Source organism: Populus alba, chromosome 17, assembly GCF_005239225.2.
Source record: "Populus alba chromosome 17, ASM523922v2, whole genome shotgun sequence".
In the NCBI taxonomy this organism is placed as follows: Eukaryota; Viridiplantae; Streptophyta; class Magnoliopsida; order Malpighiales; family Salicaceae; genus Populus; species Populus alba.
Window position 1 is genome coordinate 15,465,793 of NC_133300.1, and position 15,215 is coordinate 15,481,007.

Below are 15,215 nucleotides of genomic sequence, written 5' to 3' on the forward strand. Positions count from 1 at the left end.
TGAACGCAGAAGATGAAGTACAGGTGGATGGAAAAGCCCTCGCCTTTCTGCCTCTAAAAAACCGAAGAAAGCCTCCCTCTTTTTGCCGTTAGGAGTCTTCAAAAAACCTTAGATTTTGTGAGCTCCTGTTCAGCAATATAGGGTAGACTGGAGATAATCTTCCCTCTCGTTCTCTTTGTTTTTTCTATCCTAGCTCTCTCCCTTCTTTTTTCTTCTCCGCCTCCTTTTTCTCCCCCCCCCCCCTTTTCTATTTTACAACGCAGTCTATTATATATGCAAGAACTGAAGACCACCCTCACATTCTCTCATCTCCACCGTATGTCTTAGGGAAACAATCCCAGCCCTTAGATGATGATGAGGCTCCTCATTGCGTCTTCTTTCACAGCTGGCACAGTGAGGTGCAACGGTTTCCCTTGTGAAATCCTGATTGGCAGCTAAGGACATGGCGTGAAGAGGGGTGCTGTCCTGCACACGCCCGGTTGCAGGGTTGCAAGGACGAGAGATTTCAAAAACTAGCAGGAAATGGTTGCAGAGGAGGGAATGGAATGCAGACGGGGTGGGGTACAGTACCATGCTAATTATATTTTTAGGATGGGGTTGTTCTCATACGGCACCGTCTAGCTAAAGAAGTGAATTAGTGTAAAAAAGACAGACGGTGTCGTTTAGAAAGGCAGCAGGAATGTAACCCATCGTGGCATAATTTCTGTCATTTTCTAATCCTATCCCTGTTTTTTCTATTTCTTCCCAAAACCCAGCTGAGCTTCTTCCAATCTTTATCAGCAATTAACTCCCTTATTTCAGTTTTTTTTTTCAATTCAGTCCTGCAAACTTGGGGGGCAAAATCCTTCTTGTGGCAGAATTTTGCGGCAGAATTTTCACTTCCTTATTAGGTATTCATACGTGAATATCTTGAGCTTCTAATATCAAAATCGAGTGATTCAAAAACCCAAATTCATCTACACGTGTAGGACTACAACTTTCATGAAGGATTCAAGGTGAGATAAAATCGTTTTACAAAACAGAATCGAGCCGCAATCTAGCTGGTAAAAATGGTCTCCTGATCTGATTCAAAAATTGACGAATGTCGGGTATCCCAATATGACTGAGAGTATAACCTAAGAATAAAAACCAGCAAAATCATGATGGAAGCAGAGTTTTTAGTGCAACTCTGGCCAAAATCCTGTTCACGACAGAATTCTCGTCAGATATTCAAACAGGAATATCTTGAGCTCCTGATATCGAAATCAAGCGATTTGAAAGCCCAAATTTATCTATGCGTCCAGGACTACAACTTTGATGAAGGATTAAAAATGAGATAAAATCATTTTACATAATAGAAATTGGCTGCAACCTGGTTGGTCAAAAAGGATCCTCTGATCTAAATCAGGAAACTGACAATGCCAAGCATCCTACTTTGACTGAGAGTCTTCCATAAAAATAGCGTGCCCTAGGACCCAATAAAAGTGTAGGTCAATTTTTAACATGTTATGAGTGACAAAATATAGCCGGGATGGTTAGATATTGCATGGAACTAAATCAAAATCAAAGCCTAAGTTGGAACAAAAAATTGCAACAACGACAGAGCCAATTTTTTAGTGCAGCTTCTGAGGGATTTATCCAACCTTAGAAACCATATAGAAAAGGAACGAATATATCATTTAAAAGAATCCTAATTAGCCTAAGAATCCTGATAATTTTGACAGCAAAGGGGAAGGATAAGGAGAGCAGATGCCAGCTGAAATATGGTCTGAAAAATATTTCCCTTTCCTTTATTTTTGTCAATCTCCCAGCAACCCTGAACTAAACTCCTGCCTTCAATTTAAAGGGGATATACACCATCTCCATTAGCACGTATGGCTCAAAAAATGAGTAACAACAGTAGTCAACTTCTAACTCACTACTTGTGGATCCTTTAACACAAACACCGCAGTGGTATGTCTTTCTTCCTTGCCCGTGTTCTTCAGTATGGAAAACATATCCATTGACAAAATACCCGTTGTAGCACTTAACTTTTCTTTCAGGCCCGAGGCTTAGTAAAGACAATGACTTAGACGCACTTCTTCCCATTTGACAAACCTAGTATACATGTAATGTACATCAATAAACGGTAAATGAACGAGAATATCGTAATGGCATGCATACGTACAGTAATTTTGCAAGTTAGAATGAGTTTGTGATAGTGCTTACATGCGTTCTGAACCATGTGGAAAATTGTTCATCTTGTAATTGAAAGATCTAGGAGTCGGTCAGCTGCGAGTTATTGGAGAGCAAATATTGTCGATGTTGCCTGCAAGTGATAATGAGTGTATGATTTCACAATATATAATTACCAATATTTTACTGACAAAGTTTAATTAGTATTACACATATATAAACTTACTGAATAAATGGTCTTAGCTCATCACAGTTAAATAGAACATAGTTGTGTGCTTGTTTGAAATCTATTTCCGACAAATATCTTCCTTGTACGGCATTTTTAGGTGTGGGTCGTCCAGTTTTGGAGAATATTGACAAGTTCCCACTGGAAGGCACTTCACCGCCATCATCATGTCGTGGAATGTGATTGATTCTTGTTCTCATATGAGGTTCGAAATAGTACGAGATAAATGTTGATATCTCTTCAACAATATAGGCCTCAGATATCGAAGCCTCAACATGCGCCTTGTTCTTAACCTTTTTCTTGAGATTAAACAAGTACCTGCATTGAATTACAATTCAAGTATTTCCAATTAAGAAAAACATAGAAAAAACTTTTAGATATGAATTCCATTGCAACTGTAATATCTCACTATTCGAATGGGTACATCCATCTATAGTGGACCGGTCCTCCAGCTTTTGCCTAGAACGGTAGATGTATAAGGAGATGCTCCATTGAGTCAAAAAAATGAAGGAGGGAATATCATCTCAAGTTTGCATATTGTCTCGATGATATTCGTTTGAAGCCTCTCAATGTGCTCAACATTCAACTTGCTGGAGCATATATCTCTGAAGAAATGACTGATCTCTGTCAGTGCATCCCATATTCCCTTTGGCAACAAATCACGAAAAGCTAATGGGATGAGTGTTTGCATAAACACGTGGCAGTCATGACTCTTCATTCCATACAATTTGTAGTCCTCTATGTTAACAAGCCTTGATATGTTCGATGCATGTCCATCCGGAAAACGCAGACTCTTAAGCCATTTGTAGACTAGCAGTTGTGTGTTTTTCCCTAACACGAAGCTTGCCCTTGGTTTTGTGACCCGTAACTTCTCATAAACCAACTCCATATTTTTACGGTTACAGTATAAAGCTATATCCAATCTAGACTTGATGTTGTCCTTTGTCTTCCACTTCACATCCATGACGGTGTTGAAAATATTCTCAAACACGTTCTTTTCGATGTGCATGACGTCAAGGTTATGGCAGAGAAGATTGGTCTTCCAATAAGGAAGCTCCCAAAAGATACTTCACTTTACTCAATTATGGGTCAACCCAAAACCAGGAAACTTTTGCTGTAAAACCTCCAGGTGAAAAATCATAAATTGACTAGTTTTAGGTAAAACAAAATAATTCGTAACTCTTGATTGGGTGATCAGAAAATTCTGAAATTTTGCGTGGAGCGTTCTAATATCATGCCTTATATTGGGTTAAAATTTCAGAATTTTTAGAGAAATTCTGAAATTTGACGAAAATTCATAAATTGACTAGTTTTAGGTAAAACAAAATAATTCGTAACTCTTGATTGGGTGATCAGAAAATTCTGAAACTTTTCGTGGAGTGTTCTAATATCATGCCTTAGCTTGGGTTAAAATTTCAGAATTTTTAGAGAAATTCGGAAATTTGACGAAAAATCACAATTCAACTAGTTTTACGTTATTGGACGTAATTTTTAATCCGACCATCGGATTGAGCTGAAGTTTTTTGAGGAACCTTAAAATATACTGAATAAAACCTGGTTAAAATTTTAAGATGAATGGAGCTCGGTAGTGCTAGAAAAAAAATAAGGACCGTCAAATAGAGGCAAAAATGCTCATTAGGGGTAGAATAGTTATTTGCCATTGAAAAGAAAATATATAAGCCCTCCTTCTCTTCTATTAACTGCCGAATGGGCAGAAACAAAAAGATGAAAAGAAAAACAGAGCATAACGTGAGAGATAGAGAGAAAAGTAAGGAAAAACAATAAGGAAATTGAGAGAGTAACTTTATAAACTTGCAAGTTAAACCTATAAAACACTAAATCAAGTGAAGGAAGGAGGATTTGAGAAGGGGAATTCAGCTAACCTTGGAAGAGAAGAGAAATTGGAAGAAAAACAATAGGTAAGCATGAGAAGTTTGGATTTAATGTTGATTTAGATGTTTTTCCTAAGCTTATTTGATTAAATTAGGAAGTAATTTCATGGAACTTTACCTTAGTTTCCCTTAAATCCTAGATTATTGAACTTAGGGTTCTTATGTGAATTTGGGGGAATTAGGAGGGGAAGGGAAAATGATGAAATTGAAGAGGAATAGAATGAAAACAAGTTGAAATAACAAGTAAATGAAGAGAGATTTGGGGGAGCAAAATGAAACATCACATTCGGCCAATGAAGAAAAAAAATAAAAAAGGGAGAATGAGTTTTGATGTTAATGTTAGTTAAGTTTAGAGAAAGATATGTATGTGAATTACAATGGATGCTAATAGCTGCAGCCATCCTTTGTATTTATATCTCTAGGGTTGTGTACAATACTAGAGTGAGGTATACTACACATGATAATTATCCTATATAAGGTATTTACATATATAAGGAGTCTATTCTAATCTCTTTCCATAATACACCCCGTCAAGCTGAAGGTGGAGATTCCACTCGAAGCTTGGATCGAAAAAGAGCAAACGAGACTGGGGGAAGTGGCTTGGTAAGAACATCAGCTAGTTGGTCCTTTGAAGAGATAAAGCGTACCTGAATTTCTTGCTTAGCAACGCGATCGCGAACAAAGTGATAGTCAACTTCAACATGTTTAGTGCGAGCATGAAAAACTGGATTGAGAGATAGGAAGGTGGCTCCTAAATTATCACACCACAACGTAGTCATGGATGACAATGGAAAATGAAGTTCTGATAATAAAGAGCGAATCCATAAGATTTCAGCAGTACCATCAGCTAAGGCCTTGTATTCTGCCTCTGTAGAAGATCGAGCTATAGTGCGTTGCTTCCCTGATTTCCATGAAATAGGAGTAGCACCAAGATATACAAGATAACCACCTGTTGATTTCCGATCATCAATACTGCCAGCCCAATCAGCATCAGTGAAACCATGAAGAGATAATGAGGAATCCCGAGTAATGTGTAGACCATAAGAAGCTGTATCCTGAAGATAACGTAGTATACGTTTAACGGCCGACCAATGATCCTCAGTAGGGGCATGCATAAACTGACATACCTTGTTGACTGCATAACAAATATCAGGTCTGGTAAAAGTAAGATACTGGAGAGCCCCAACAATTTGTCTATATCGTGTCGGATCAGAGTAAGGAGTACCAGATGTGATGCTCAATTTTGAGGAGGTAGACAGAGGAGTAGCAACTGGTTTACAAGAAGTCATACCTGCTCGTTGGATAATATCAAGAGTATACTTGTGTTGGCTGAGTAACAAACCCATAGAAGTGGATTTAACTTCAATGCCCAAGAAGAAATGAATAGAGCCTAAATCTCGAAGTTTAAACTCTGAACTCAGCAAAACAATTAAGCGTTGAAGCAAAGTCGGGTTACTCCCAGTCAACAAATTATCATCAACATACACAAGTAAATAAAAGATAGCACCGCTGAAGGAGAGAATAAAGAGAGAAGTATCAACCTTCGATGCCTGAAAACCAATGGAGATCAGAAACTCACTTAACCGGTTGTACCATGCCCGAGGTGCTTGTTTCAAACCATACAAAGATTTATGTAGACGACACACATGCGTGGGGAATGTAGAGTCAACAAAACCAGGTGGTTGTTCCATGTACACCTCCTCCTGAAGAATGCCATTCAAAAAGGCATTATGGACATCCAATTGATGAATCTGCCAACCACAGGTGACAGCAATAGTAAGTACTAGACGAATCGTTGTTGGCTTGATCACCGGACTAAATGTTTCATAGTAATCAACCCCCTCTTGCTGAGTGAAACCTCGTGCAACCAGCCGTGCTTTATATCGATCCACACAACCATCAGCGCGCCTCTTAATCTTATATACCCATCGACTGCCGACCACATTCATAGATGGAGCAAAAGGAACTAATGACCAGGTGTCATTACTGTGAAGGGCCTGAAGTTCTTCTTGCATGGCTTTATGCCAAATCAAGTATTTGTCAGCAGCCTTAAATGAAACTGGTTCCTGCTGAGGTAAGGATGTAGACCGGGAGGCAGATAAGACACTTAAGTTTGCAGTTTTGGAAGAACGTGGGCGAAGCACCATGGAGTGAGTGCGTGCAACCTGTGGTTGAGTGGAAGACACACTGTCGTGGTCTTGCTGAAGAGAGAAATGAGACAAATCAACACATAAATCAAGTCCAGGGGGGGAAAGAGTGGAGGAACCTAGTGTGGAACGGTGCAACAGAGGACTAGGCTGAGTAGGCGAAGCAAACCGAGAGGGAGAGCCAGCAGGGGATGGAACAAGGGAGTTTGGCAAATCAGATAGCATATGGGACACACATACTGCACCCGAAGTAGGAGACCCAGCAGAGGAGAGTGCCACATCAGGAGAGACCGGGGCCATAGGAGACACATGTGAGATTGACAAGTCCGGACCTGTACCTATGGAATGAATATGACCGTGATATGCAGGCAAAAATAAGGGGGCGGGAGAGGGTGATGTAGGTGCAGGGGGCTTTGTTGGAGCACTGGATTTGGCTAAATATGGTGCAGAAACAAATGTGAGGGGCTGGAAAGTGACAGCAGGGGGTTGTATAGGTGAGGCAATATGCTGTTCAGATTTGTCAAAGGGAAAAACAGTTTCATGAAATTGAACATGACGAGCAATGTAAAGACGATGTGACGACAAATCAAGACATCGATAACCTAAATGAGAGTTGTTATAACCTAGAAAGACACAAGGAGAAGAGCGGAAATCTAACTTATGAGCATTATATGGACGAAGTAGCGGAAAGCAAAGACACCCGAAAGTGCGAAGAAATCCATAGTCAGGAGTTGATTTTAAAAGACATTCAAAAGGAGTTTTATGATTAAGAACTGGAGTTGGCATGCGATTAATCAAATAAACAGAACTTTCAAAAGCAGAACTCTAGTATTTTAAGGGAGCTTTACATTGACCTAGGAGAGTAAGTCCAGTTTCAACAATATGTCTATGACGACGTTCGACCATGCCATTTTGTTCATGAGTATGGGGGCAGATAATACGATGATGAATACCAATTGTTTTAAAATAGGTATTGAGTTTTCGATATTCGCCACCCCAATCTGTTTGAACAGATTTAATTTTTAAGGAAAACTGACGTTCAACTTGTGCTTGAAATTGATGAAAGACAGTAAAAACATCAGATTTTGCAGCCAAGGGGTAAAACCAAATAAACCTTGTATGGGCATCCACAAAAATAACAAAATAACAAAATCCATCAGATGATAACATAGGGGAAGGTCCCCAAACATCACTAAAAATCAAGTCAAGTGGAGCTTGAGTTTGATGACTTGTAGTTTTTAAAGGCAAACGAGACAACTTACCAAGAGGACATGCTGAACAATTAAAATCAAAATTTTTTGACGTACAGGACACCTTTTTATTGGACACTAAAAATTGCAAAATACGTGGACTAGGATGTCCAAGACGACGATGCCAGAAATCAGCTGAAGTAGAGATTCGGGTGGATAGGAGGGCTACAGGTAATGATGTGGCAGAGGACTCGGACAGAACATATAGACCATCTCTACTCCGACCGGAAAGAAGAACTTCCTTTGTCATGAGATCCTTAACATAAAATACAAATGAATGAAATTCAAAAAACACGTTATTCTCAAGACAAAACTTCTGAACAGATAGTAAAGGTTTTTTAATGGTAGGAACATGTAAAATGTTGGATAATGTAAATGTGCGTTTGGGTGACTGAATGTGAGAGTGAGCAATATTAGAGATAACAAGACCCTTACCATCGCCAACATGCAAGTGATCATTACCAAGGTAAGGTTCTGAACTTGTCATACTCACAAGGTCCGGCGTCACATGATGATTCGCACCTGTATCAGGAAACCAAGTAACAGGAGAAGTAGTGGGGACAGTATTAAATGCTAAATTAACATTAGCTTGTACATGATGAGTAGATAATTGAGAACACTGCTGAGCAGTATGCCCATAATCATAGCATAGCTGACATTTGATGGTGTGGTGAGAACCCCCAAACCGGTTGCTTTGCTGCCCAAAGTACTGACTTGAGCCATAGGAGACCCGATTTCCCTGCTGTCCAAAATGTGAACCTGAAGGAGAATTTGTAGGACTGAAATTCTGAGCTGAACCATAACCATGATTTCCACGATAACTACTACGGTTGTTTGGTCGCCATCCCCCGCAAAAACAGCCTCTTCTACCAGCATTAGAACCTGACTGTCGCTGCCCAAAAAACACAGATGGCTGCTGGGATGGAGTGGGTAACAGAGGAGCTGTTACAACTGGATGAATATTGATTTTGTTGATAAATTCATGCGTAAGGAGGTGGCTGTGGAGGTCAGTGTACGAGATAGGCTCAGCTTTAGTAGATAAGCTGGTTACAAGGTCCTTAAACTCACTGCGTAATCCCCGAAAGACATACAAATTAAAGTCTTCCATAGATATCGGTCTACCAGCTGCAGCAAGTTGATCAAACAAGGATTTAGCCTTTTGCAGATAGGTGCTAACCGATTCATCATTCTGTCGGAGCTCTTGGAATGAACCATGGAGCTGCATAATTCGTGAGTTTGAAGGAGAAGCAAGGGCTGTTTCCAGCGTTGTCTAGATTTCGTGGGAGGTGTTACAATCAACCACTAGGTGCAGAACTTCCATAGAGAGGGAGGATAAAAGAGCACTCATGAGTAGGTGGTCTTGTTGCTTCCATGACAAATAGGAGGCATTAACAGCAGGTAAGGAGGTGTCAACAGAAATCACATGAGAGGGAGGACATGGGAATGAACCATCCACAAAGGGAAAAACGCCTTGGCCCAAGAGAAAAGGCTTCATCTGCATCCTCCAATACAGAAAATTGGTGTTGGAGAGCTTTAAAGATATTACCTGCTGAGTGTTGGGGAGAGGGATGATAGCAGGAGTCTGAGGCAATTCGATTTCAGCAGCAGCAAGAGGAGCACCAGATGTAGCAGCTGTCATCGATGGTGGCGCAAGAGAAGAAGAAGGGTGAGTGATCGGTGCAGCAACAGAGTTATTCGTCATTGACAGAGAAGAGAACTGGACCAGCAGAATAAAAGCTGCGATTTTATTTTCTTTGCTTGCTCTGATACCAAGTTAAGTTTAAAGAAAGATATGTATGTGAATTACAATGGATGCTAATAGCTGCAGCCATCCTTTGTATTTATATCTCTAGGGTTGTGTACAATACTAGAGTGAGGTATACTACACATGATAATTATCCTATATAAGGTATTTACATATATGAGTCTATTCTAATCTCTTTCCATAATAATGTTTAGAAAAAAACCATGTTTAATCATGATAAATGAAAATGTAAGAAAGACTAAATGAAGAGATAGCATTTAAGTTGAGAAAATAATAATAATAATATGTAAATTCAAATTAAAAGAGAAATAAACTAGTTAAAAGAAAATATGAAGACAAGATGCCTAGATTGTGTTTGAATATAGTATTTAAATAAAATAAATAATATGATGTGAGGGTATAAAGAATAGAAGAATAATTTGATGGAGGAATTATGAACATAGAGAAAACAAAGAAGTAACTTGAGTTAAATATGAGGTTGTATGTAAAATAATGATGTTATATTTGAGAATGAATTTTTATTAGAACAAATTACAAATAAAAATATTATGTGCTTTATGTTTCGGCACATAAGAAAAACATATTGATGGACTAATGATATAATGACACTTGATTGATTCAGGAGCTGTGTCTGGAGCTGGTTATCAGATAGGAGGAGCTGGGTCATCCCGAACAGAAGGTAGGTGAATTCGTCACCTCTTTTTGTAATTTTTAGTTTTCCTAATTATCTATGTTGCTTATTTAATTGATATTAAATGAATGGAGCAAATGAATAATTTGAGTTATGATTATGTGAAATTACTGGTTTTATTGGTTAACAATGAGGTTAACCGGATATGGGGTAATTCGTATGGTATTACCGGATTTTTTGACTAATACAAGAGATTAGCCGGATGCTAGGTAATTCGAATGGAATTACCGGATTGATTGGCTAACAAAAGAGATTAGCCGGATACTGGGTGATTCATATGGAATTACCGGATTGATTTTGCTAACCGAAATGGGTTAGTCGGATTTTTGGGTAATAAAGAGAATTACCGGGTTTATTGGTTAACAAAGAGGTTAACTGGATGAGTAATTTATATGGAATTACCGGATTGATTGGCTAACAAAAGAGGTTAGCTGGATGATAGGTAATTCGAATGGAATTACTGGGTCTATTGGTAACCGAGGAAGGAAAAAAATGAATTTTGGGTATCTATATGAAAGTGTTAGATGTATTTGGTAATTAAGAGGAATTAGTTGGATTTTTAAGTCCTAAAAAGATTATGTAAATTATAGGAGTAAGTTAGATTCAAGTAGAAGTACTAAATTTCAAAGGTTAAGAGTAATTATTTAATGTTAGATTAATATAATGAGAAAGTTAATTAATATGGTTGTTGTTGAAACAGGTATGCCACGAGGTGATGCAGATCGTTAGATGTAGGAATTCTCCTGTTTATGAATTACCATTTTGGAATGTAATATTCATGTCGTTACTTTCAATGTAAATCCTTTTGTGATGTAAAAATCAAGTAGAAGGTGTAATAGGTAGTGGATGTATTATATATATATATAGTTATTAGTATGATCAAATCATTTTTAAAATGATAAGATAAGATTTATTATAAACATAATATGACTCTTAATCTTAATGTTGTATTTATGTAGTTAGTTAGCATTTATTATGTTTGTGATGAATTTGTTTATCCTTTGGGTTGCTTTGGGAGTACATTTATGTTGATTATTAATTGATAAGTATAAGTATTGCGTTAATGTTTGATGATTGGAATGTGATTCAGGATGATTGGATCAAGATGGAAGTCATAATGATATATATTAGAAGTGTTGTCGATAACTTGGTACCAACAAAAATAGAGGAAACTCTGCCGAAATTTTCAAAAAAAAAAATCCCATAAATTTAGACATATTACCCAATACTTGACATTGGTAAATAAATGTTTGGAGATTTCATGACATTATGATTTGAGACTGTTACATTTGCTTACCTGATTGAAGGCCAAACACAATGTCACCGTACTCTGATACAACATGATGCAATTCTTCACCGTAGAAATTAGCACTCTGCAATACCATCGATAAAACTTAAAAAGGACCCATTAAGCAAGCTATTAATTATTTCAAAGCATAACATGTAATTCGGTAATTCCACAAAGTTTTAACAATTTACAAACAAATACAATCTTACAAAATCTAAAACAAACCATAACAGGTATAAAATTATACATTCATAAACTACAAGTTTATTTGAGAAATAACAATAAAACATGTACATCTACTAATAAAAATACATATACTAAAAAAACAATAAAATTGACATTTAAATGTTAAAATTTAAAAAGATAGAATTACTTACAAAAATTGATAAAATCCGTCAGTAAATCAGAACACGGATGCTGTGACCACAAAACTTCAAGAAGTACAACTGCTGAGATGAGAAAGATTTTTGTTTAGGGGCGAGGGGGGGCTGGTTATTTGCAGATGGGGAGACTTAGGATTAGGAAGAAGAAGGAGAAATGGGGGAGGAGAGTGTCGGCAGGGGGGCCATATATTCACTTTTTCCGACGGGCTCACCAACGGAATTACACCGTCGGTGAATCCGTTGCTAATTGTGACAGGGAATCGACACGTCACCGCACGGACCTACTTTTTCAAATCCCTCGGTGATTCCGTCGGTATTTTTTGACGGTGCACCTGTCACGTCACCCGTACGGATCTGGCATTCAAATCCGTCGGTAGTTTTGACGGTGAACCGGTCACGTCACCCGTACGGGTCCCAGGTTTTGAATCCATCGGTGATTTTGTCGGAAAAATCACCCGCGAAAACCTCCGCCTCAGGTACCCGCCCTTTTTTCATTAATTCTGACCTTTCCGTCCATAATTCGGTCGGTAATTACTGACGGAATATAACCGTCTGTAATTACCGACTGAATTACGGATGAAAATATTACGTCGGTAATTTTGACCAAAAAATACCGCCAGAAATATGCCGTTGGGGATTCCCATGGTATTTAACGAGTTTTTGGTAGTGCCATGTTTGCGGATGAAAGCCTGTGCTCTGCAAAATTTCAACCTGTATTTTGAAATAGCTAGTCTGTCCACTTTTTTAACTCTGTTTTTTGGTGTATGATATATTTAAATTAAAAACTATATTTTGCTTTTTTTAAAATCAATTTCATTTAGAATTCTTTGAAATTAATTTTAAGTATTTTAATATTTCATGTTATAATATTCATACTAAAAAATATTTTTCAACAAAATCTTAATTTATTAATTTAATATTTGATTAAAATCCAATTACACTCATTAACGACCACGTTTTAAAACCATTTTCTCCCAACAGTAGGCATTTTACATTCAAAATACATGAAAATTGATCTTAAATGTGACCAAGCTGTATGCATGCATTCTAACTGTTGTTACTCATTTTTTGACCCCCACGTGCTAGAGACGGTGTATACCTCTTTTGAATAGAGTGTAGGAGTTTAGCTGATGTTCGCCAGAAGATTGACAAAAGCACATAAGAAATATTTTTTTTCCAAAAAAAAAACTGGTGTGAGCTATTTTCTGCTCTTTTTTAGCCTTCCCCTTTACTACCAAAATCATCAGGTTTTCTTAGGTTGATCAGGAGTCTTCAGAATGATAAATTCATTCCTTCATTATCTTGTTTTTAAGGTTGAATAAATCCTTCAGAATTTGCACTAAAAAATGGTTCTGCTGTTGTCGCAATTTTTTGTTCCAACTTAAGATCTGATTTTGACTCGGTTTCGTACAATATATGACCATCCTAGGTATATTCTGTCACTTATTACATGTTGAAAAATTGATGTACACCTTTATTAAGTCCTAGGGATCATTTTTCTTAGAGCAGATTCTTAGTCAGATTTGGATGCTCAGCATTGTCAGATCAAGAACCTTTTTGAGCAACTAGATTACTGCTAGATTCTGTTCTATAAAATGATTTTATTTCACTTCGATTCCTTCATAAAAGTTGTAGTCCTAGATGTGTAGATGAATTTGAGCTTTTGAATCACTTGATTCTGATATCAGAGGCTCTAGATGTTCCCGTTTGAATATCTAACGTGAAGGCAGAGAATTCTGCCGCGAGAAGGATATTGACCCGAGTCTGCACTAAAAAAACTTTATTGTTGGCCTAGTTTTTGTGATTTTTGTTCTTAGTTCATACTCTCAGTCATATCAGGATTCTCGGTATTCGTCAGTTTTGAGTCTAGACCTGGAGATCCCTTTTGACCAACCACATTACTGCTAGATTCTGTTCTGTAAAAAGATTTTATCTGACTTTGACTCCTTTATCAAAGTTATAGTCCTAGATGTGTAGAATACTTTTGGCTTTTGAATCACTTGATTCCAATATCAGAAGCTCAAGATATTCCCATTTGAATATCTAACGTGAAGGCAGAAAATTCTGCCGCGGGAAGAATAGAGCCCAAGTTCGCGGGGCTGATTCGAAGGATTTTTTTTGGACCAAGGACTGAATCGAAAATTGCTAAAATGAGGGATTGAATTGAAGAAGGATATTGAAAGCTGGAGAGGGATAATGGATCATCATAAATGATAGGATTTTTTCCACACCAATAAGGAAAATGAGACCTTGCAGCTGCACCATCCAGCTGATTTTCTGTCCTTTTTCGCTGCAAATTCCTGCTGTTTTTCCTTTATCATCATGTCTGATTTTGGGAGCTGCAACCACGTTTTTTCTGGCCTCATTTCAAAGGGAGCAGCTGGCCCTATGGAAGGAAAGAAAACAGCCACACCCTCCTCTAAAACTAGAAAGAAATCAGACGTAAAGAACCAGCATAAAATCAGAATATTGCAGCTTCCTTTTGCGTTTTTTTACTGCAAATCAGTAGGGATTTACGTCCTAGGATTAATGCATTGAATCCTTCCTAAATGGAGACATTTTAGACTATATATAAGCCCCTCTAATGACCTAACGGGGGCAGAAAAGAGAGAGCCAAAAAAGCAGAAAAGAGAGAGCCAAAAGGGGAGAAAAGAGGGAGCAAAAAAAAAAAGGCAGCAAGAAGAGAGCAAAAAAAAGAAAGAAGAGAGCAGAAAAGTAAGAGAACACCGGATAGTAAGAGGCAAAAAAAAAAGACAGCAAAGAGAGACCAAAGGAAAAAACGCAAGAGAGGCAGAGTAAAAGAAAAACACAGTAAATAGAGGGATTTTCTTTATTGCATTCGGGTGTTATTGTGAGGAAAGAGGAGAGCAAAAGGACAAGACGGAGAGGGAGATTTGCTGCTGAATCTTGACAGCAACGTGCGCTTGGTTCTCCATTTCATCTTCTGCAGAAAAAAAAAACGTTGAGACCTGCAGCCCATAGCTGAAATATTTCGTCCGCTTCAGCATCTCTATTTTCGTCCGTCATTTACCAGCATCCAAGGAGGCACGCGTGAGCTGTGTCTTTCGGCCTTGGGTTCTATTTTCTGCAAACAGGAGCTGCAGTTTTGAAGGAAAAACACAAGAGAGGAGCTGCAGTTTGAAGGAACACGCAAGAGAGGCAGGCGACGGTATTCAAGGAAGCACACGTGAGCTGTGATTTTTTTTGGTCCCTGGTTTCATTTTCTGCAAACAGGAGCTGCAGGTATAAGCCCCAATCTCTCCTCCTTTGTTATTTTTATATTAAACATTCGGTTGTAAAGCTTTTCTTCCTTTTGAAATAATTGGTTTGTGTTTAGAAAAAAACCAACGCTTGCCTATCATTTTTTCCATGATTTTTGAGTTCAGTTGCTGCCCATGTAAAAAGGTTTTGTCTTTCAT

The 15,215-nt window shown here is 38.0% G+C and overlaps 1 protein-coding gene and 1 long non-coding RNA gene across 2 annotated transcripts; one reads left to right on the forward strand and one right to left on the reverse strand.

Moving 5' to 3' along the window:
* Window positions 1–4,069: 4,069 nt before the first annotated feature.
* On the forward strand, window positions 4,070–10,991 carry LOC140954917 (uncharacterized). The gene is made up of 3 exons (XR_012168570.1): window positions 4,070–4,299; window positions 10,057–10,113; window positions 10,826–10,991. It is a non-coding gene; the product is annotated as an uncharacterized lncRNA (long non-coding RNA).
* Window positions 4,803–9,371, reverse strand: LOC140954879 (uncharacterized). The gene is made up of 6 exons (XM_073405861.1): window positions 9,216–9,371; window positions 8,094–8,939; window positions 7,587–7,676; window positions 6,378–6,734; window positions 5,970–6,341; window positions 4,803–5,327 (listed from the first exon to the last, which is right to left on the reverse strand). The coding sequence occupies exons 1-6, from the start codon at window positions 9,369–9,371 to the stop codon at window positions 4,803–4,805; spliced, it is 2,346 nt and encodes a 781-aa protein (XP_073261962.1).
* Window positions 10,992–15,215: the final 4,224 nt, after the last annotated feature.